Raw genomic sequence first — 23,546 nt, 5'->3', positions numbered from 1 at the left:
AGTCAGCAGGGTTCTGCACAAAGTCATTTTCAACAAGGAAATCATGTAACATTTTATTCCAATTTCGTCCTGACTGTTTCAGACCATAGAGTGACTTATTAAGCTTACAGACTAATTTTTCTCCTGTCTCTGTTACCACCTCAAATCCTTCAGGTTGTTCTAAAAATATATCGCAATCGATAGGGGCATGTAAATATGCCGTTTTCACATCCATTTGGTGCATTTCCAAATCATATTGAGCAGCAAGCTGCATTAGAACACGCACAGATGTCATATCAGCAGTCGGGGAAAAAGTCTCATTATAATCAATACCAGCAACCTGATTATAGCCTTTTGCTACATATCTCGCCTTATAAAGTGTCTCAGCCGGATTCTCTTTAATAGTAAATACCCATCTGCCCCCCACTGCTTGCTTACCCTCAGGTAATGAAGTTAGGCTGTAAGTATTATTCTCCATCAAAGAATCCATTTCATCCTTCATAGCTTTAGCCCATAGTTCTGACTGTGGTGAGCTCATAGCTTCTCCCACTGTCTTAGGCACATCACATGCGATCCTGTAACAATAGTCAATATTCATGTGTGCTTGATCATCCTCACATTTCATTTCGTAATCCTGATCTGTGTAATACTTAGGAGATTTCCTTTCTCTCTTAGGATAACGTGAACCAAGGTTACCTTCACTTTGATCTAGGATCCCATCTATGTCACAAGTGTCAGTTTTAACCTCCTGTGAGATAATTGTTCTGAAATCTGGTTTTGATTGCTCACTTTCAACTTTCTTCTTGAGTAAAATATTCTCATTTATGTCTTCATCAGTCTGAGTGTTACATTCATTGGTACTTTTTGTTAGAAACTTTACCAGCCTATTTCTAAGTACTCTACCTGTATCTGGATAAAAGACAAGATATGCAGGACTATTTTTGTCATAACCAACAAAAATTCCCTTTTTACAACGTGGATCCAACTTTTTCTTGTCATACTTATATGCATAACATTCAGATCCAAAAGTTCTCATTTTTGAAAGGTCAGGTTTCTTTCCAGTTAACATGTAAAATGGAGTCTGCTCAACACGTCTGTTGTAACATCTGTTACGGATAATAGCAGCCGTCTGAACTGCATATGTCCATAAATTCTTAGGCAGATTACTCTCAATTAACATGCATCTTGCCATTTCAAAAATAGTTCTCCATGTTCTCTCAGCTGTCCCATTCTGATGGGGAGAATAAGGGGCTGAAGTTTCATGTCTAATGGCATTTTGACTAAGCAGTGATTGGAACTCTTTAGATATAAATTCAGTTCCATTATCGGATCTTATACATTTGATCTTCCCATACGGTGCCACATCTGCAATAAACTTCTCTGTCCCTTTAACAGTATCACTCTTAGCTTTCAGAAAATAGGTAAAAATAGCACCTGAATAATCATCTGTAAAAGCTAAGGTATATCTAAACCCATCTTTAGCAGCTGGTTCTATTGGTCCAGCTAGATCTGCATGTACGAGATCTAGTGCACCTTTAGCTTTTTCATCAGGATCTCTACTCCTGGTCTGAGCAAATTTACCTTGTATGCACACTTCACATTTAAGATCAGGTTTTTCAGTTTTCCCTCTAATCTTCATTCCCTCTGCAACACTTTCCAACTTTGACACATCATCATAGTTACAGTGACCTAAAATTTCATGCCACGTTTGGATGTCATAGCAGGCATTGCACTCATCAACCTCATCTGTAAGAGTATTTAAATAAAACAATCTGTCATGAACATCAATATCAAAAGCCGTACCATTTTTATGGATGAGCCGGTTCTGTCCATCTTTGAAGATGACTGTCGCTCCTTGGGCAGTTGCAGCTTTAACCGAAAAGATGTCCTGGGAAAATGACGGCACGTATAAGGTGTCCATTAACATAATTTCCACAATTCGGCCGTTGCTGTCTCTCAAGCGAACTCTGGCGGTTCCTTTCTTCAGTGCGATGCCACTGGTCCTCCCACCATCAGCCAACTCCAAAATATGGCTCTGAGGCTTAAAAGTCGAGTCAAAATCCTTGAATTTTGCAGCGTCTGTCACAATGTGTTTTGTTGCACCCGAGTCGACCATGAGGCCCTTCACCTTCGTGCCATAGATCTGGGCGTCGTCACTCTGCTTCACCTTGAAAGCGAACGTGTGGTCCTCCTCATCCATTGCTTGCTTGACCTTGTCTCGCCTTTTCCGCCGACAGTTTGCATCCTTATGCGTGGTGGTCTTGCAGAAACTACACCACTGTTTCAGCTCACTGCGCTCGCCCGAGTTTGAAGGACAATCCAGGGCTTTGTGCCCTCTCTGGCCACAGTTGTAACAGGTGAGTTTTATGCTCCAATTGTCTCTTCCTTTAACTTTCATCACGCAATCTTCAGCTGAGCCAGCAACACACAACTTCTCTGTGCTCTCATAGCTTCTCAGCTTCGTTTTAAATTGGGCAAAAGTTAACTCTTCATCACTCTGTGTAACATAAACAGAGAATGGTTTGAACTCATCAGGCAGGCCTTTTAATATCATTGCCGTCAGCAGGCCATCACTTAAAACTTCTCCTGCATTACGCAGCGCTGTAATTGCAGATTCTGCTCGGATAATGTAGTCAGTCACGTTCTCATTGACACCTTTCTGAAGAGACGTCAGCTCTGTATACAAACTAATCACTCGTGGCTTACCCGAACCAGCATAGTGATCTCTGAGGATCTTTAAGGCTTTTCTGCCATCATCCGCAGCATCTCTCATCACAAGGGAAAGACTCTTATCGTCCAATACTTGAATTAATTCTGCATATGCCTCTTCATTTTTAGCGGCGTCTTCTTCCACGTCATCGGGTTCACCCTTCAGTAATATGGTATTCTTCAGCTCAAGCAGACGTAAGTGGGCCAAAAACTTTGTTTCCCACAACTCATACTTCTTTTCATCTCCGTCAAAGCATAATCGGTTCCATCGGCTTCCAGACTCCTTCCTGGGCCCATAACCTGTTGACGCTGCCATCATTAAAGGGCTGGAAATGCCGGGTTGTGACGAAGGAAAAACAACATAGCTCTCTGTTTCGTTTGGCCTGAGTGCAGTGCTCACCAGAGCAGCCTGTGGCCCTTTATTAGCAGATTGCACCCACCTGTGTAAATCTCCGCCCACAACAGGAAGTCAACAAGAACATCAACAATAATATTCAACAGTGGAACACTGTTCTGCTCAGGTCCACGCCTGTCTCTGTGGAATTTTCTTGCTTTTTTCTTGTGTTCATGACTCCAGGAATGTGTAAGATAAGAAAAGGGGAGTCCTGGACCAAGCTCATAACATCTGGTAAAACTTTTCAACTGTCGCCAGTTGCAACAACTGCCAACAGCAACATGAGGCAGACACCCCGTCTACTTTTAAGACTAATCTTAAAACTTTCCTTTTTGACAAAGCTTATAGTCAGAGTGGCTCATGTTACCCTGAGCTACCTCTATAGTTATGCTTTTATAGGCTTAGGCTGCTGGAGGACATCAGGGTCTATTTCTCTCCCTCTGCTGAGTTCTACTGTTCTCCAGTTTTGCATTGCATTACATTGAATTAACTTTTTGTTCTCTCTTTTTCTTCTTAGTATTACTATTATATTATTACTATTACTAGTAGGTCCACCTGGTCTGACGTTCTGTTAACTGTGACATCATCCAAGGAAGACGGATCACCCGCTACTACCATCTAATGTAGAACCGATTACTGGATCAATGTGTGCTTCTGTGCTTTTTTGTTTCTCTTGTTGTGTCTCTGCTCTGTCTTCTGTAACCCCAGTCGGTCGAGGCAGATGAGCGTTCATACTGAGCCCGGTTCTGCTGGAGGTTTTCCTTCCCGTTAATGGGGAGTTTTTTCTTTCCACTGTCGCTTCATGCATGCTCAGTATGAGGGATTGCAGCAAAGCCATGTACAATGCAGACGACTCTCCCTGTGGCTCTACGGTTCCCCAGGAGTGAATGCTGCTTGTCGGGACTTTGATGCAATCAACTGGTTTCCTTATATAGGACATTTTTGACCAATCTGTATAATATGATTGATTTTGACTTTGTAAAGTGCCTCGAGATGACATGTTTCATGAATTTGATTGCATCAAAGTCTCTCCAAGCAGCATTCACTCCTCCTGAAAGAGCGTAGGGCCACAGGGAGAGTCGTCTGCATTGTTGATGGCTTTGCAGCAATCCCTCATACTGAGCATGCATGAAGCGACAGTGGAGAGGAAAACTCCCCTTTAACAGGGAGGAGAACCTCCAGCAGAACCAGAACCAGGCTCAGTGTGAACGCTCATCTGCCTCCACCCACTAGGGCTTAGAGAAGACAGAGCAGAGACACAGAAAGCTCAGAAGCTCACATTGACCCAGGAGTACTTTCTATGGTAGAGAAGACAGAGCAGAGACACAGAAAGCACAGAAGCTCACATTGACCCAGGAGTACTTTCTATGTTAGAGAAGACAGAGCAGAGACACAGAAGCTCAGAAGCTCACATTGACCCAGGAGTACTTTCTATGTTAGATGGTAATAGTGGATGATCTGCCTCCCCTGACACCTAACAGAACGCCAGACCAGGTGTACCTTCTATGAGCTCATTGGTAGAGAACAGACTGCTGCTTACGCCTCGGTGATGCAGTGCTGTCTACTCTGGGGCGAATGGATGCTGATTCTGGGACGCCGCTGCGTGACTCAAGATGGCTGTTGTTTGCTTACGAGTGCGTGCACGCTAACGTTTAGCCCCTGGTTTTATCTGTGTTTGGCTACTCATCACTGATGTGGTTATCTAGCCACGTAGCAGATCTAGTCGGTTTCCTGCCCAGGTTTTGTTAGTTTTATTTTACTTTTCTATATTTTGTAATTTGCAGCCCTTCTAATTCTCTTGATGTGTAAGAGATATTCTCTATGTGTAATTTAGGTATTTATTCAGGCTGATGTTTGCTTTTTTTATTTTTATTCATCCTATTTGGTTGAGTTACAGTAAACTGCCATTTCGTCCTATTTTTCTTATAATATTTAGCTTTTGGTGTGTAACCCTACTAATTGTTTTATGTCCTTTTCAGCAGCTGAGGGCTGGTGGTGGTCATTTTATGTATTTTATCCCCTCTTTTCCTACCAGAAGGAATGTTTATTTTATGAAGGAACTTTTAATCATTGTTTAATACATTTGTCTTTAACTTGGAACCACGTCTAAAGTGTCTATAGTGTACGGACCCGTGTGCCTCTAGGAAGGAGTAATGTTCCCTGGGTGAAATTCCCAGGGTGGCTGCTGCCACAATATCTACCTTACCCACCTATGCTGCCTCATCTGAGCATCTTGTTTTCTGTTTTCTTCCCTGTGTCTCAGGTGTCTCATTATTCCTCCCCTCGGGTTCATCTACCTTCACTGATCTCAGCAGATCCATTTTTTCCACCTGATTGCTTTCACCTGTGTTGCCATGACTTCCTCCACTCCTCCCTCTGTATAAAAGCTGTCTGGTTTTTATTGTTCAGTTGCTGGATTCTTCTCTTTTTGCTCCTTGAGCCTGTGTAAGTTTTTTGTTTTTGTTTTGAATCACTCGTTAAAGGAAGAAAGTGGGGCTGCATTTCTTTGATTTGAATTTCTCGTTAATTTACCCCCACATTCCCCCCTTTTACCCTTGTTCTGAGGTTCGTTTGAGAACAACTAGATTTGGTGCCGTCTCTTTAAATCTAAAGGATGCACTTCACAGTCCACCCCCCTTAAGTATTCCACTCCGCTCCGTTCGGCCATTTTTGTAGTCTGCCGTATTGTAGTTTATTGATGTTTCATCAATAAATGTTTCACCAATTAATGCTTTCAGGAATGTTGTAATTTATATTTAGTACCTCTATTATGCTAAAAATGACTCAATTTGACCAAGAGACGTCCCACAAAGGTTGTTTAGTGACAGTGAGACATAAAGTAACTCAGTAAGAAGGAAGCAGATGCTGTTCATGAGAGGCAGTTTTTTGAGGGTCTTGATCATAGACATCATAAACGTAGACGCGTCATTGGGCGGTTCTGCCTATGCTGCGATGCGTCAGAGCGTCCGCCATCTTAAATGTGGCAAATCTGCAGTTACTCAGTCACTTAAACAGTATCAGAGGGACTTTAATCTCTAAATATACTTTGTATTCGTAGTATTTTTGTGTTTGTAATATTACAAGTTTATTTTTGTATCCATTTAGCTTCATTTTCCTGAATTTATTCTCCTAAAGAATAACAATATTTAAAATAATCTAACCTGGCCCCATTACTCCAGGAGTGAAATAATTCTGCAAACTGATTATTCTGGAAATGTTCCCTCTTAATTCTCATAATATGACGTTTTTCTCATAACATTATCACTTTTGTGTTTTTTTTCTTTTTCTTTTTTTTACTTTATTGACCTAGGACTTTTTTTCTGATATTATTAATTTTACCTCTTTAATACTCCCCCAAAAAGTCTGTTCCTAAAGGTTCACATGTGACACGGTTTTATGAAATAATGAAGACCAGAATGTTTAGATTTAACAAATTGATCCTTATATTCATAACACATACACACACTAATATATATATGTATAGAAGGCAGATACAAGTAGTGAAATCCGCCAGAATACATTTCCATGCAGCACAGGAATGAGGCATCTTTTCTGATTCACGATCACAACAACAGAACTGAACTTTTTTACTTTTTTTCTGCCACATACAATATGGCGGTGACGTTGACGTGCAAACCTGCGCCCTATGACGCGTCTACGTATATATGATGTCTGTGGTCTTGATCACTATTATGGTCTGGTTTCCACCATCAGTCACCGTGGTGACAGACCCAAATAATAAGTGAACCAGATGTACGATACAGAACTCAAAGTTCTCCGTTAAACCATTAATCTTGCTTCTTCGCAGAATGGTTCTGTTCCTAAGGCTTTTCATACTACTGACCATCAGGTACCCAAATTACAATTACATTTCACCATTTATTTTTCAGTTCTTATCTTTATAAATGTCAAACTGTAATATTCAAGAGATAAAAAGTATACAGTGTCAGGATTCCCAGGGGTTGGGTTACTTGTAGCTCCCTGGGGATCCTGCAGTCTGTTTGTGTTTTAGCACATTTAGTAACGTTTCTTCTTTCTGGTCAGTATTTATGTACATGAAGCGTTCTTTTATCTGTTAGATTTGGTCCTTGTTTTAGTTATCTTCTGACGTCAGTTGTTTTGTTGGCTCTTTGCTTTCTGCTTGCTCTTCTTGGTTTGGTTTGGTTTTCTCCCTGATGTCTGCTCATTCTCGTGTTTTGTCCCTGCTAGTCCATTGTCCTCCCTAATTGCCCTTACTCAGTCAGTCATGCGTCAGTCAAAACATAGAGATTTTGGGTCCATGGCCTGGAAACTCCCCTGATTACTGGATCATCATTATCATTACTGGATTACCTGAATCATCAAGAGACGGGTGGAAAAACGAAAACCTAGGAATTCTGACAAAATGCAAGCATTGATTGTGCAAGAATGGACTGCTATCAGTCAGGATTTGGTCCAGAAGTTGATTGAGAGCATGTCAGGGAGAATTGCAGAGGTCCTGAAGAAGAGGGGTCAACACTGCAAATATTGACTTGCTGCATTAACTCATTCTAACTGTCATTAAAAGCTTTTGTTACTCATAATATGATTGCAATTGTATTTCTTAACGTATGTGATGACATCTGACATACACACATGAAAACCAGAGGGCAGCAGATCATGTGAAAATATATTTGTGTCATTCTCAATACTTTTGGCCATGACTGTATATATATATATATATATATATATATATATATATATATATATATATATATATATATATATAAACCTCACCTTAACCATAAACCTAATTGACACCTAAGTCCTAAACCTAACCCCTAGCACAGAAAAAAGGTCCTCACTTTATTTCAAAGTCCTCACTTTACAAGTAAAATGAGAGAAATGTGTTCTTGTTCAGCTGCAAGTACAACAACCCACCCACAAACACATCCATCACCCACACATGCACCAACACAAATAATCCAAGGTCCTATAAATACAGGTTTCATTAATGTAGCCTATCTGATTCAGTCTTGTTTTGTTCAAGTTAATCGTGCATTTTGTATGTTGTCATGAGATTTGCTCCCTCATTTCACAACTAAATCAGTTTTGGTCAGTCCCAATAGAGCGAGGGTTTAGCTTACTTGATGTGGTACATCCTGGCGATGTTCTTGTCGGTCCAGGTGCAGCCCCTCTGGGATTTCAACACTCCGTGGACGGTTACAGTGGACACAGATCGAGGGTTGGTGATGATCTTGAAGTTGTTAAACACACGCTTTGGGGGCTCCTTGTACAGGTGATTCAGGATGTTCACCCCTGATATGTTCTGCCACTGGTCCTGTTGGGGCAGGGTTTGGGGGGGCGGAGGAGTCAATGCAAATTCAATGGGGACCCAGTTGTTCTCGAACATATAACACTTGTCTGCACCGTATCTTTTCTCCAGAAGCAGCAACAGCTCAACCCAACTGTGGAGAAAATGGCGGGAAAACAAAAATACTTTTATAGTTGAGCTAACAACACAGAAGCTAGTTTCAGTTGCAATGAAAACACACTATAAAATGTGTTTGTAGTGCTACTCTTCAGTAAAACCTTTGGCTACTCTACCCACGTCTGGTTCTGGGTTTCCCACAAAGATAATCAGAATCTTTCCTAACCAGAAACCATTCTCATTTACTCTGACCTCTCCTGGACTGTGAACACCTCCCACCTGGAGAAGAAGGCCCAACAACGGTTCTTCTTTCTCAGAAAAGTGAAATTGACTGGACTTTCTACTCAGCTGCTAATAAACCTTTACAGAGCTACAATTGAAAGCATCTCAGAGTGACAGTGTGGTATGGGAGCTGCATACACAGGGCAGGAAGTGTATGCAGCTCCTATACCACATACTAAATGGGTGGTGAGGTAAGCATCTACAAGATCTAGATATGGTTTATGCTGCACCAATCCAGAGAAGGGCCACAGATCCCACCCACCTGGGCAATGCACTGTTTGTCCCACTCTCATCAGGTAAACCATTCAGGAACATTATATCAAAAACTAAGAGGCTTAAAACAGCATCTCTCCCAAAGCTGTGAGGGCAATCCCCCACCTGCTGAGAATCAATAAACCAGCAGCCCAGTTCATGGTCTGTTACAACTCTACAAGCACACTACTGGTTCCACAGGTTCTTGATCCGATAAGAATCATTTACGCTGTCTTTCACATTTTAATGCACAGTTTCTCAGGGAATGTGGGGTCGGATCTTAATGCAAATTGCGACTCTGGGTAATTTGCAACATGTGGGTGTACGAAAAGATGGAGCAGTCGGGAAATACAATCATGAAACTGCACAATAATCTTCATTGTCTGTAAGGCGATTGCTATTTGACTTTTCGATTCGAAAATGAGTCTCAGTAAATACTAAGGACTATTTTTACACTTTTAACTTCTCCAGGATTGTTTGTCAAAGATTATCATGCAATTACAGAGTAATTTACAGCTACATGTGTACTTGAACACTTTAATCTTGCTAATAACTATTTGATCACTTTTCCACCTCTCAGGGAATGTTTTGGGACACATTCATGCAGAGTAATTCATATAGTCTGTAAAGTGACTGAAATATGTCTTTTTGGACATTTAAAGATTTTAAACTTATCAGTTGCTAAGAACTATTTGCACATTTTTAGCTTATCAGGATGTGCTGTTGGTGCATTTAACTATTTGAACATTATCTCTAGCTTACATCTGTGTATTATGTGTGAATCGGTGTGAATTCTGAGCCAAAATGTCATTAATGCGACAAAATGATAATGAAGATCCTTGATTCTCGGCAAAGTCATGATTTATTGCATGTTTCTTAAAGAGTCTGATGACAGAGGGACCTCCAGAAACGTTCAGTCCCGCACCAGGTTCCAGGCTTCCAGCAGTGTTGCTACGTCTGCTTATTATAAGCAACTTTGGGCTTGTTGATTTACCACGGGCTCACATTAAATGCGGTGCAGATACGGTTGCAGCGCCGCGAGGATCCCAGATAATTACAGGCTTGCTCATTTATACTGTTTATAAGGTTGAGGTAATGGAGCTGGTTGCTTGTTTCTCTCGCGAGAACTGGCAACACTGGCTTTTAGCCCACTCTTACATCGATACTGCTGCCTGGGCGCAGACAGATGTAATATTCTTCTCAAATAAAGTTTTAAATGTAAAAGTAATTATCCTGAACTAAAACAGCGTTCCCCTCAAACATGCAGCAATGCAAACATTCGTCAGGCACCATGTGTGCGTACAAGGCAAGGATTCATTTATGTTCTTGAATCAATTCTCCTCTAATTCAGTTTCTCCATTGTCAGCTCTTCAAAATGCTTCCACTCATCTTCTCAACAAATTTGGTTTTCATAAATTCTCAAATTTCTCCAGCCCAGTCTTTCTCTCGTTTTAGATCTTAGACTACCATATTTTTCAGACTATAAGGCGCTCTTAAAATCCTTAGATTTTATCAAAAGTTGATGGTGCGCCCTATATCTGATTATCATTGTGCTTACTGACTGATTTTATGTGGTACAATGTCCTCCAAAACCTGTTAAAATGTGTAAGTATGACTTTGGTTAGCAACAAAGCCGCTCGACCCGCTCAATGGATATTAGGAGCATTACGGTACACTGTGTCACTACCTGATAGGACCCCTGAGCTGTCTACCAGACTGCCTGACTGTAATGTCTGAACTAGAAGTGTATTCATGTAAAGCAGCCTGGAGTACGCGCTAGCAACAATAAACCTGGTAAGTTAATTCAATATAAAAGTTATTATGTTAGAAACAGGACAGTGTAGTCCAGCTACTCTGTCCTCCTGACAGAGACGGATATAGGGCTGTGTACATGGAGGGGTGCACTGCAAAAATGGAACTAAGTAAAATTTTCTTGAAATTAGTATATTTTCCTTAATTTGAGCAGCTAAATAAGATTATCTACCAATGGAATGAGTATTTTACCCCTAAAATGAGATAATTAGATATTCAGCACTTGAAATAAGACGATGGAGATGAGTTGTTCTTATTTCAAGAGCAAAAATCTTATTCACTTGGGAAGAATATGCGGCATATAATCCAGTGCGCCTTAAGTGTGGACAAATACACACATAGACACGTTAATTCACAGTGCGCCTTATGGTCTGAAAAATACGGTATATGAAGATATTTGACTTTTCAACAGAAGTCTCACCTATTGACTGACTGGGGCAGGATGAGCTCATCAGGGTCGTGCATTGCCACGTATTTGGACCGGTACATGTATCTGTAGAGGCAGTCATTGAGAGCAGGGATCTGACCGAAGTAGTGGATGTCACCAGGATCTTGTTTAGGCAAAGCTCTTCGAGACACATTGAGATACTTCGACAAAGACCAAGGAATCACCTCCACTAAACCTGGGAAGACACAAGAAAGTTAGATGGTTTGATTCTGCGTACATTTTTAGTGCTTTGATTCAATCTACTTTGGATTTCTGTATTTGAGTTTGTGTCTTTGTTGAAATGCTAGATGCACTAAACTTATACAGATATCGTATTAGTTATTTACAGTTATTATTCTTACACTCACAAATGTGCACACATTCACACACAAGTTGGGACCAAGTCTGCCATTAAAACATGGCAGATGTCATGTCAAACATGTCAAACGTCTACCTCCTTCATTACGTTCATCCCTTTGGACAATGCACCATTTCCACTGGTGGGAAACGATGCCACCGCCATCCAGGACAGTAGGTTTGAAATCCTTATTTTGGACTCCTCTTTGCTAACTTAAAAGCGCTGACTAAAGGAGTTCAGTAAATTGTCATTAACCTTTTTGGTCAAACAGCTCAATCCTTTTTTTAAGATTGAACGTAAGATATTTCTCCAGAAGACATCTGACAAGTTCATGCAGGCAGCTTCAAAGTTCAGACAAGCTTATAGATGTTGGTTTGCCTTGGCAAAGTGGGAACACATAGCATTCATTTTTAATTACATACAATTGCTCCAATCTATTCTCCAGATCTGGGAATTTGCAGTTAAAATGGATTTAAACGAACTGGTAAATCTACGATTGTCCTTCATAAATCTTTACTAAATCCCTCTGGGCTGGGAAAGAAACCGCCAGCTGTAGCCAATCATGATCACTAGCCAGATGTTAATGGGTGTTGTTCATGTCAAGCTAAAGCATATTGAGAGCCTTCATTGCTACTTCTTAAAATATTTGGGGGAATCAAAGAATATCTTTGAACCTGAATGTATAATTTGCCTCCAAACAAATGCACCAATAAGTTGTGGACTGGGTTCAGTTCATGTTTGTGTGGATTTACAATATTTTTTAGATTGTATGTATTTTCTCTTGCCTCTTTTCAACAGCGTGATGCGGTATTGTCAGTGTGAAAAAATTTACTGTCTACATTTTTTTGTTTTCTTTCTTATTTTCTTGAATTTTCTTGACTCTTAATCCATGTCTCCAGTACAAAAACAAGCTACTATGACGTTTTTCCTCATCTTAATTTCCAACCTCACAATCTTTCGTCTAAGAAGGATTGACTCATCTTATTTAAATGAACTGATTTAACAATTTATCAATAAAAAAAGTTGCACAAACCCTACATGGCCAAAACAATGTGTTGTCCCTTATACATTTTCCTTCAGTTTTAATTCATTGTTTGTTTAATGCTGGAGTTATAACTAGCTGTTTATGAAGCCAGATATGAATCTCTCGACCTTTCTCGGTGTAGTAGTCCAGCACTCGTTGCGTATCGGCGCTGCAGTTTGTCTTGTAGATGGCGACTCTGTTCACGCCCATGAACTGAAGCATCTCCAGACTCTGCACCAACTGCAACACAAAGCACCCAAAACCTGTATTTCCAGAACTAAGAGGGTTGAAAGTGAAATAAAAACTGACACAGAATGACTAAAACTATGATGAAAATCACTCAACTATTTAAGCTGAGTGAAAAGTCAGTCTGAATGAAGTCATTTTAATAGTTAATCTGTGTTTGTTTATAACTGAAAACCGATTTGGTTTCGTCTGAGGATAAATGTCTCACCTGCGTGAGTAAAGGAACTTGGAGGGTCGGTCTCTGCATAAACGGGGGACTTAAGTATCTTGGTGTCTAGTCTATCGTGACTGATGGTGGGATGGAGATGAACAGACGGATCGGGCGTTCGTCTGCTGTAATGCAGCCGCTGCTCCGGTCTGTTGTGGTGAAGGAAGAGCTGAGCCAAAAAGCAAAGCCTCAGTTTACCCGTCCGTCTACGTTCTGACCCTCGCCTATGGTCACGAGCAGGGATGCACCCGTAAGAACATCGATATCCAATATTAATATTGCTGTTATGTCCGATATGTGCTGAATGTGTGAATGTGTATCTATGCATACATAAACACTTTTACATTTCTGGGATGATACAATTTTGCCCAATTTTGTACCGAATGAAATTCTTGAATGTGGGTTATAGTATAGACTTAAGCACTGCTTCAAGAATGTTTATTGTCCCTCATGGTCTTCCTTCAGCACCCTGGAAAAACGTTACCTGACTTCGCCAGATGGATTTGCTCCGCATATCCATCTAGAAACATTCCGTTGAAGTAATTTTGGGAAGGGGTGAAAATACTGGTTAGCTGATTGGCCTATGTTGGTGATAGACGGGCCAAATAAACCAATCAGATCAACGAAGCATATGACGTGCTCGTCAACATGCTTCGTCGTCGCTCGTAACAGAGCAACGACGAAAACACAACCACAAGCCAAGCTACTCTTGCTGCTGCAGGTAAAGGCTCGTTAGCTCAGCAAAGAAATACTCTGTAATTCCGATAAAACTTGCTCGATAGCTACGCTAACGCTAGTTTCATCGGCTGAAGCCGCCATGTTTTTAGACTGAACTGTCGCGCTTCTCGTTGCGTCACACCTCAACCCGCCTCAAAGCCAACGCTGATTGGACGTTCGTTTGGTGAACGGCTCCAAATTTTCTTTAACGGAGAGTAGCCAGACTGATCTGCGAGTGAAACCATGAAAGCTCGCGAGATCAGGATGGTCTCATGAGGCTAGGATAAACGATCATACTGCTAACATTGCATCTCTGCTTCATTTAAAACCCCATAATACACCTCTGGATGGGGGCTGGGCTCAGCCTTAGAGAGAGGGGGAAGAGCTCTGTTAGTACAGCTGCTGCTTCTCCACATCGAAAGGAGTCAATTGAGGTTTTCAGGGCTCGTCCAACTGGAATGATTCTTAGCCGACTAAGAACTAATGAAGAAAATTGATCAAATAATGGTTACAAGTGACTGAATTATCACTGAACTACTTTATATTTTACACCAGAAACTGAATAAATTATATAACATTTTACTGTCACAATTAATGCTGTTCTTCATGATCTGAAAAAAAATAAGCTTAAAATTTTTAAATTGGTTTCCGAACGAAATTTGTCAGAAGTCACTAAAAAACAAAGTTAGCAGTAAAGAAGGAGACAATTTCTGATTTGAATAATCTTGTATCATCTTGAACTTCTCCACTTTCTTTACATTTAATGCAAAATACATTTTTTTCTCCCATAAATACATTTTGTTGTGTGCTTGGAGTCTATAGAAGAGCAGAAAAGTTGAATGTAGTCTGTCCGGGAGCAACCTAGACATCTTTAAATGCTGTTTGGGTCACATCTTTCAAGCCGTTCAGTTTTCTCTATTCTCTATCATGTCTTCTGGACAATTACGTCACTGTATTTGCTGCTAAAAACTGCAATAAAACTGCTAAAACTTCCAGCGTACCTAATTTATGAATCCGAATTAAGTAAACTTCAGTTTTTGCTGAAATGTTGTAGTCCAAGCGGAAGAATGCTGAAGCTACAAGTGGATGAGTGAAAATGTTTGGTTGTTGGGTTTATATTAACCCACACAGTTCATTACGTCGTCTCCCAGCATACCACAAAAACGGCCAAACGGGTCGGAGTGGAACACGTTGAGAACCAGAACCAGGACATGGAGAAGCAGGATTTAGTTCCTATGCTCCACTGATCTGGAACAAACTCCCAGAAAACTGGAAAAGTGCTGAAAGCCTGAGTTCCTTTAAATCGTTTGTTTAGAGCTGTCTTTAAATGTTAATGTTTAATTAAAACTGACTCAAAGATTCAAAGAGTCTTTACCGTGAAGGACTTTTTCTTTTTTCACTCCGGCTCAGATTACACATAAGGAAGGCAAACAGACTAACAAATTCTACTGCAATGTGCTTTCTCCTGTTTTCTTTGCCCATGTTCTGTTCATGCACAGCGCGTTGAATTGTGTTGTTACTGGAAGGTGCTGTACAAATAAACTTGCCCTACTTTGCCTTGCCCTGGTGGGGGATGGGGGGGGGTGAAGTGTCTCATTTAGATTTAAAGAGACAGCAACACAACTGGTTGCTCTCAGACGTCTCAGAACAAGGGGAAATGAGAGGCTGTTTGGCAACAATAACGATGAATTAATTGCAGTTCCTGTTATGTTTTGGGACTGTTGGATCTGTTATAGTAATGGCCGCCCACAGGATGATGCAGCGTGTATAAAAACAAGATTGGCGGTTGAGAACTAAGGGGCTGAATGCTTGTTCATCAAGTTGAGGTTAATAAACGAACAAAAGGATGCAACGTTTCCATATCTTCGATGCTGTGTGGTGATAAGAAAAAGACACAAGAGCACTGCTTTATATAGATACAGCTGAATGATTTAAATGTGAAAAGGAAGAACTCAAAAGCATGACATGTCCCTTTTTAATGAAGAAAACGTGTTGAGACGTTACCTGGAGGACGTTGGTAAAGTTATACATGGTGGAGAAACAGCTGGTGAAGGTGTAAGGGAAGCTGGTCTGTGCTCTTTGGTTCCTAACCTCCAGGAACTTCAGGTCATTTGGATCTGATTCACAACAAAGAGAATTAAACAACAAGTAGGAATCATATAATAAAGCCTTAAGAGCAGGTTGGCAGTTACACAGGTTGGAGGTTTAGGTTGAAGTTTGGCGCTCTGCTTGTTGAGAGTTTAATTTACATTATTTTAAAACCCAAACGTGGAAATGTTATAGTTCTTTAAGTATAACACACAATTGTATATTGTAATTATATCATAAACCTAATTGTTTTTATGGCTCTAGAGAAATTTAGAAGAGAGAACATGAATGGTTCTTTCCATGGAGATGGTTGCTGACCTCCCAGTATGGACAGACTTAATTAATTACTAACAATTACTAATTATTCCTGATCCACCATGGAGATATTCAGGTTTATTGGTCATTCTAAAACCAGTTACTAGTTTTGGTTCTTTTAAGTCACTAACTCTCAATTTTTTCTGTCCAAATTTTCTTATTTTTTTTATTTGTTTTAACAAATCTCCCAGATTTTTGGATCAATTTTCAGACTTTTTATCTGACTTGCTGTTCAACACTGGTAACATCAGTAAAGTGTGGCGTTAAAATGTACATCTAGACATTAAAATGTTTTAGATAAAACAATCAGAGATCATTCTATTGATTGTTTTCATTTATAACATCCTCCTTCAACTATTTATTCATCTATTTATTAATCAATCCTTTGCCAAGCCAACTTTATTTATAAAGTGCTTAAACAACAGCAACACTGAACAAAGTGCTAAACATAGACAACAAAATAATTATTTTTTATTAAAGCAAATAAATTAATTAAAAAATAAAGGAAATACTTTGGAAATAGAGAATTCTACAATTAAAAGAAGCAACAAGAGAACACAACATAGATGTGAAGAATATCAAAGTAAAATTACAAACTTTGATTTTATTGTTATGTCCCACTCTGTGTGTTTTTTTTAAAATAAATGCTGAAGAAACCCTCAGAAAATCTGTTCCAGTCGATGTTTCCTTCTCGTTGCTGCAAAGCCAGTAAAGGCTATGCTTTGTTTCCTTATAGTAATAAAACATTTATGCTGGTGGAAAGTACTTCCTGATAATGGAGAGATTATAATGGCAGGAAAACCAGTTTGGTGAGCGATGACGCTATTACAGTTTCATGACTGCCTTAACACAGATGGTGGTTTTTATATCAGAATCAGAATCAGACATACTTTAATAATCCCTGAGGGAAATTACTTTTGTTACATGCTCCAGATATACACACATTTTTATAAATATGTATTTATAACATTCCACACAAGGTAATATAAATATATACATATATAAGTCAATATATGTATATATATATATATATATATATATATATATATATATATATATATATATATATATATATATATATATATACGTGTATATATATACATATGTAGTCAGATATTGCATGTAATCCAACCACAGCCTGACAGATAATGCAGATAAGTTGTTTGAATCAATCATCAAAGGCTTTATTTTGCCTGATTCAAGATTGGTATCAGCAGGAAGCAGGTTGTTAACCTTCCCTCCGTCCATGCAGACGTAGCGGTCAGGAAACAGGCGGTTAACAACTCTGCAGACATCCTGAACTTAAACTATTCAGACTTTTACCTTCAGGTCAGCGCTGCCAAAGCGCTATTTGCTAAAATCAGCCGCCAGAGAAACATTTTATTCCCCCATCGCTGTCTCACCGATGAGCATCTGACAGCCTGATTATTCAGCTACATACGCATATCTGGACTATTAATAGCTGGCTTCTTTTATTTAATTTTATTTTTTTTAGGTCTCTGCTTTAAGTTTACATTTAATGTCTGCAGTGTGAGCGTGTGCAACCAAAGTCAAATTCCTTGTTTCTGAACACAAACCTGACCAATAAAGCTTATTCAGATTCTTAAAACAGTAGGGTATATGAAATTAAAGATGCATAAACCCTAATAATTAAATCAAATTAAGGAGTTTATATATATATATATATATATGTTCTTGCAAGCATAGCTTTTAATGGTGGAAATAAAGTTTGCATGCAGCCTGGGTTTTAAGAAGATAGTTTCTCATCCCCAACAGGAAATGAGAGGAGACTCTCATTCAACATTCTTAACTGAATTTGGCACAGTTGATCGTAACCTGCTGCATCACAGACGTTTTAATTTTGGCATGACTGATGTAGCTATTGGCTGGTTTTAAATTATCTTTGTGGTTGAAAGCTTTATGCTAAACTCTGTGACTGCTCTCAGTGTTGGTGTCAGAAAAGGTGTGCCGCCCTCAGGGCTCTCAGGGCCAACACCTTTTTGCATTTTATAATAATAACTTTTGGCAGAATGCAGTTAATCTGTCTCTACGCTGATGACTCAGTTGTTTACTGTCATGCAAACTTAATGTTTTTTTTTTTTTTTTATGATGGGGATCATTAAATATTATTTAATATTATTGAGTCACCTTTGTTCCACTTTAACTTAACGCTGGAAAATAATAAAGGTCTGTTGTTTTCAAACCAAAAAAAAAAATCCTTGCGATTCTCTCTTTCATTATGTCTGCACAAGGTACCCCAGTTGAATTTATGTGTTGTTATAAATACCTAGAAATTTTAACAGAAGAAAATCTTTCACTTACGTCACATATTAAAAAACATTTTAATATGTGACAGGCACAGTCTCCTGTCTCCTGTTTTTGGGTCTGTCCCCCGCCCGGTATGACCTGTAATGTCTGTTGTCTTGTAGTTTTTTACTTATATTTAAAACAGGTGGCTCTTGAAAAAGAGACCTTGTGTCTCAGGGGAAACGTGAAAACAAACCCAAAAAACAATTAACAAGTTCTAAAGCCAAACCGGGACTGCATGACCTCGGTTTGCTCTCTTATTTTAAAAAGCAGGTAACAGCTACATGTGGTGTAATTAGAGCCAGCATCCACCTCTCAGTCTATTAAAATATATTTTACTGTGGTGAATAAACAAATGAACATCATTGCTACAAACACAGCTGAAAAGCCTCAGTACCTCCGTTCTCCATGTCTGCTGAGGTGATGGCTACGTGGGTCGGCGTCTCACAGCCTGAAGGGAGCGGACAGGAGATGTCTGCGGTCCCGTACGGAAAGCCGAAGTGGTCCCCGTGGATTTCAGTGGCAGCTTTGAAGACGTAAAACTTCTCCTCACAGACTAGGTTGCACTGAAGGGTAACTTTCTCATTCCGGAGCCTCATTGCAATGACAAGGACCTGTCACAGAAAAGAGCTTTGGGCATTAGTGACCAAAATAAGTCAAGTATGTTCACAGCGGCGTGATAGGTCCATCTGCAGAATTCTCCGTGGGCAAAAGAAAAGCTTCCCATTTTCTAGAGGCTGAAAAAGGGGCTGACTGAGGGTGTTAATGTCATATAGATCCATTACATATAGAGTGAAATATTTACAACTATCTTTTTCTTGTAGTTTTGATTATTCTGTCTCACAGACAATGAAAACCCAAAATCCAATGTCTCAGAAAATTATAAAATGATATCAGATCAATAAAAAGGGAGATTTCAAACTGCAATGTTGGCTTCTGAAATCTGGTTCTGAGGGATTAGAAATCATTTCAATCTGGTCTCTAATCTCCCAGTACCGGGTCTGGGCATAGAGGCGATCAGCCTGTGGTGATGCTGAAGTGTTCTGGAGGTCCTCTGTGTGGCTGGTTCTGGTGTCGCTCATCTCCCTCTGGACAATACCCCATAGATTCTCTCTGGGGTTCTGGTCAGGGACCAGTGGCAGTGTGGGCCGGTACCGCGTCCTGCTGGAAAATGAAATCAGCGTCTCTATAAAGCTTGTGAGCAGAATGGCTGCTGCTGACTGTGGACTTCAGAAGACCCAGTGGACCAGGACCAGCGGATGACATGGTACCCCAGATCAGGGGTTCCCAAAGCTTTCAGCCTGCGACCCCCAGAGTAACAGTGCCAGATAACAGCGACCCCATCTTGTCGAAATCAGGAATGATTTCCTGTGGCGCTCAGTGGTGCATCTGGGTAAGAGGAGCCTTCTGCTGAAGGAGCTCCTCTGCTGGGTCAGTGTGTCATGGAGAGGGTGTGAGACATTGTCTAAGATGGACTGAAGTCTGGACAGCATCCTCCTTTCTGCCACAGTCGTCAGGGTGTCCAGCTCCTCCCCCACAACATCCCCCGCCCTCCTGATCACTTTTTTCAGTCTGATGTTGTCGGCAGCCCACAGCCTACTGCCCCAGCATGTGACAGCGAGGAAGAGCGTACCGGCAACAACAGACTGATAAAACATCCTCAGCATCGTCCCACAGATGTTAGAGGACCTCAGCCTCCTCAGGAAGAAGAGTCGGCTTTAACCCTTTTTGTAGACCACCTCTGTGTTCCTGGTCCAGTCCAGCTTATTGTTAAAGTACACTCCCAGGCATTTATACTCCTCCACAGTGTCTACAGGGACCCCCTGGATGGAAACAGGGGTCAAAGGTTTTTTGCCCTCCTCAGATCCACTAATAGCTTCTTAGTCTTTGTCACGTTGAGCTGCAGATGGTTCAGCTCACTCCAAGTGACAAAGTTGCCCACCATCCGTCCGTCCGTCCGTCTTCTTCCTCTTATCCGGTGTCGGGTCGCGGGGGTAGCAGCTTCAGTAGGGAGGCCCAGACGTCCCTCTCTCCAGCCACTTGGGCCAGCTCCTCAGGAGGAATCCCAAGGCGTTCCCAGCAGAGAGACATAGTCCCTCCAGCGTGTCCTGGGTCTTCCCTGGGCCTCCTCCTGGTGGGACGTGCCCGGAACACCTCACCAGGGAGGCGTCCAGGAGGCATCCTGACCAGATGCCCGAGCCACCTCAACTGGCTCCTCTCGACGTGGAGGAGCAGCGGCTCTACTCTGAGTCCTCCCCGGATGACTGAGCTCCTCACCCTATCTCTAAGGGAGAGCCCAGACACACTACGGAGAAAACTCATTTCAGCCGCTTGTATCCGGGATCTCGTTCTTTCGGTCACGACCCAAAGCTCATGACCATAGATGAGGGTAAGAACGTAGATCGACCGGTAAATCGAGAGCTTCGCCTTTTGGCTCAGCTCTCTCTTCACCACAACGGATCGGTACAGCGCCCGCTTCACAGCAGACGCTGCACCAATCCGCCTGTCGATCTCCCGCTCCATCTTCCCCTCATTCGTGAACAAGACCCCAAGATACTTGAACTCCTCCACTAGGGGGCAGCACATCCTCCCCAACCCGGAGAAGGCACTCTACCCTTTTCCGGTTCAAGACCATGGTCTCGGATTTGGAGGCACTGATTTTCATCCCGGCCGCTTCGCACTCGACTGCGAACCGCTCCAGTGAGAGCTGTAGATCACGCCCTGATGAAGCCAATAGGACCACGTCATCCGCGAATAGCAGAGACGCAATCCTAAGGCCACCAAAGCGGATCCCCTCAACACCTTGGCTGCGCCTAGAAATTCTGTCCATAAAAGTTATGAACAGAATCGGTGACAAAGGGCAACCTTGGCGGAGTCCAACTCTCACCGGAAACGAGTCCGACTTACTGCCGGCAATGCGGACCAGACTCTGACACCGGCCCACCACAGTCCTATTAAATTAAATTATGAGAATAAAGTAATATTTCTGTAAGAACCCCTACAAAAAAGGTGAAGCCATCCCCCTGGGTGAAAATGAGGGACGTAGAGCATCTTGTCCAGCGATATTTTGATATCAGTTTCACAAATACGGAAATGCTAAATCTTTTCATCACATCAGCATCAAATCATCTGGCTTTGGGAACCTGTGCCGCAGATCATCACTGACTTCTGGGCCTCTCCGCCCTTCCTCCAGACTGAAGGGGCCTTGGTCTCCAAATGAAATACAAACTATTTGTGTTGTTGTTTTTCTCCTGGGCCCACTGAGCCCAGGTAGGACTTCCATGTGTGGGATCTATCTGTTTGTGGCTTCACTCCGCTCTATTTGAAGCTCCCCAAATCCTCAGTGGATTTTTCTTGATGGTCCTCTCAAGGTTGCAGCTGTCCTTGTTGCTGGTGCACCTCCTGTAAATACGGTTTGGATACAACTCTCGGTGAACAACCAGCCTCTTTAGCTTTGACTTTTTCTGGTTTCCCCGCCCTTCATAAACGGAGCCAATGACTGTCCGGTCAGCGGTCCTTCCCGTGAAGCCGTCGCCTGCTGACCCAAACCGAGACCACCGGAAACCTTTACGGGTGTTTGGAGTTCAATGGCGGATTAGGCTGAGACACCATGAGTTTTCATTATTTAACTTTTTCACAATATTCACATTTTCTGAGACTGAATTTTGAGTTTCTGTAAGTCAAACTCATTAGCATGACAAGAAAGTAAAGGCTTGAAAATTTCCCTCTACGATTAATGAATCGATATTATAGATGTGTTTCACTTTCTGAAATGGACAGAAAACATTAAACTTTTCATGATGTTCACACGTTTTTAGCTGTGCTCCTGAAAAACTAGTTCCAGTTACACAATAAGACCAGAACACTACATCAAGCAGCTGTAATAAATATATATTACAATAAATAGTATAATAAAAGTCATTAAGACATAATTTTAAAAGCGGCCATGCTGTTGTGTTTAATTACAGTAGTGGCTCCTTACTGAGCCGTTTTCTTGCACGCTGCTTCTCTTCCCGGTTGTTTTTCACATCATAGTTTCCAAACCTTTCGCTTTTAAGCAGCTGTTAACTATGTTAGTCACTCTGCAAAACTTTGTACCTTTTTTGGCTTTGCTCTGTGCTCCAAATAAGCCGAAATCAGCAGTGTTCTGGAGCCGTTGACCTCCACCAGAGATGCTGGTTCTCCTTTCAGAACTGCAGGAGAAAAAGAATCTGCATATGGAGAACTGAAAACACCTTTCTGGCTACAGCTAAGAAGCACAAAGCCTCGGTTTGCAGACACGTAGATATATTAATTAACCAAAACAACCCAGAAAGAACCCAGAAGGGCAGATCAGGGGTGGGTCGGTGAATGATTGCACTGCAAAAACGGATCTAAAAATAAGTCAATTGTTCGTAAAATTTGTGTTTTTGTCCTAGATTTGAGCAGGTAAATAAGATTATCTGCCAATGAAATGAGTATTTTGACCCCTAAAATAAGATAATTAGATATACTGCACTTGAAAAAAGATGATGGAGATAAATTGTTCCTATTTTAAGTGCAGAAATCTTATTCTATTGGCAGATCATCTTATTTGCTTATCTTATTTGCCGTTTTTTGCAGTGTGCAAATCAGATCATTTACATGACAATCATTGATCTGCATCTAGTTCATATTACACTGAAATACAGCCATTTCTGTAAGTGTATGTGCAGGTTATTGTGAATGCTTATGTAATGAAAAATTAAAAAGAAAACCACCACAGAGCCCCCAGAAACACTAAAACATAAAAATGTCTTTAAAAACTGGCCATTGGATCTAGAAATGAACGGACCTGTAAAGCCTGAAGTGTTCTGAGGCACGGTTGGTTTCACATATGGTCTCACAGACGGTTTCACCGATAGTTTCACCAGAGGGTATGTCTGAGACCCGGCCTGCAACATCCTGCCGGACCTGCAGGGCAACAATCATACCTGTCAGACGCATGCCAGGCATGGCAGGATAAAGCTCAGACATTACGCATTTCAAAGACAGCAAACATATAAAGGTATAAAACACAG

At 41.1% G+C, this 23,546-nt stretch overlaps 1 protein-coding gene across 2 annotated transcripts in view; it reads right to left on the bottom strand.

Moving 5' to 3' along the window:
* LOC118560516 overlaps positions 1–23,546 on the bottom strand; it is a 41,125-nt gene that overhangs the window by 7,355 nt on the left and 10,224 nt on the right. The window contains exons 2-8 of one of the 2 annotated variants that reach the window (XM_036131552.1): positions 23,321–23,439; positions 22,606–22,700; positions 18,905–19,121; positions 15,802–15,914; positions 12,755–12,866; positions 11,239–11,440; positions 8,188–8,508 (exon numbers count right to left, since the gene is read on the bottom strand). In XM_036131552.1, the coding sequence (XP_035987445.1) occupies positions 8,188–8,508; positions 11,239–11,440; positions 12,755–12,866; positions 15,802–15,914; positions 18,905–19,121; positions 22,606–22,700; positions 23,321–23,439 (1,179 nt within the window). The remainder of the gene's footprint in view (positions 1–8,187; positions 8,509–11,238; positions 11,441–12,754; positions 12,867–15,801; positions 15,915–18,904; positions 19,122–22,605; positions 22,701–23,320; positions 23,440–23,546) is intronic. The other variant, XM_036131553.1, reaches the window with a different exon arrangement.

Source organism: Fundulus heteroclitus, unplaced genomic scaffold (genome assembly GCF_011125445.2).
Source record: "Fundulus heteroclitus isolate FHET01 unplaced genomic scaffold, MU-UCD_Fhet_4.1 scaffold_44, whole genome shotgun sequence".
NCBI lineage: Eukaryota > Metazoa > Chordata > Actinopteri > Cyprinodontiformes > Fundulidae > Fundulus > Fundulus heteroclitus.
Note: the sequence above shows the minus strand (reverse complement) of the source record. Positions and strands in the feature narration are given on the sequence as shown.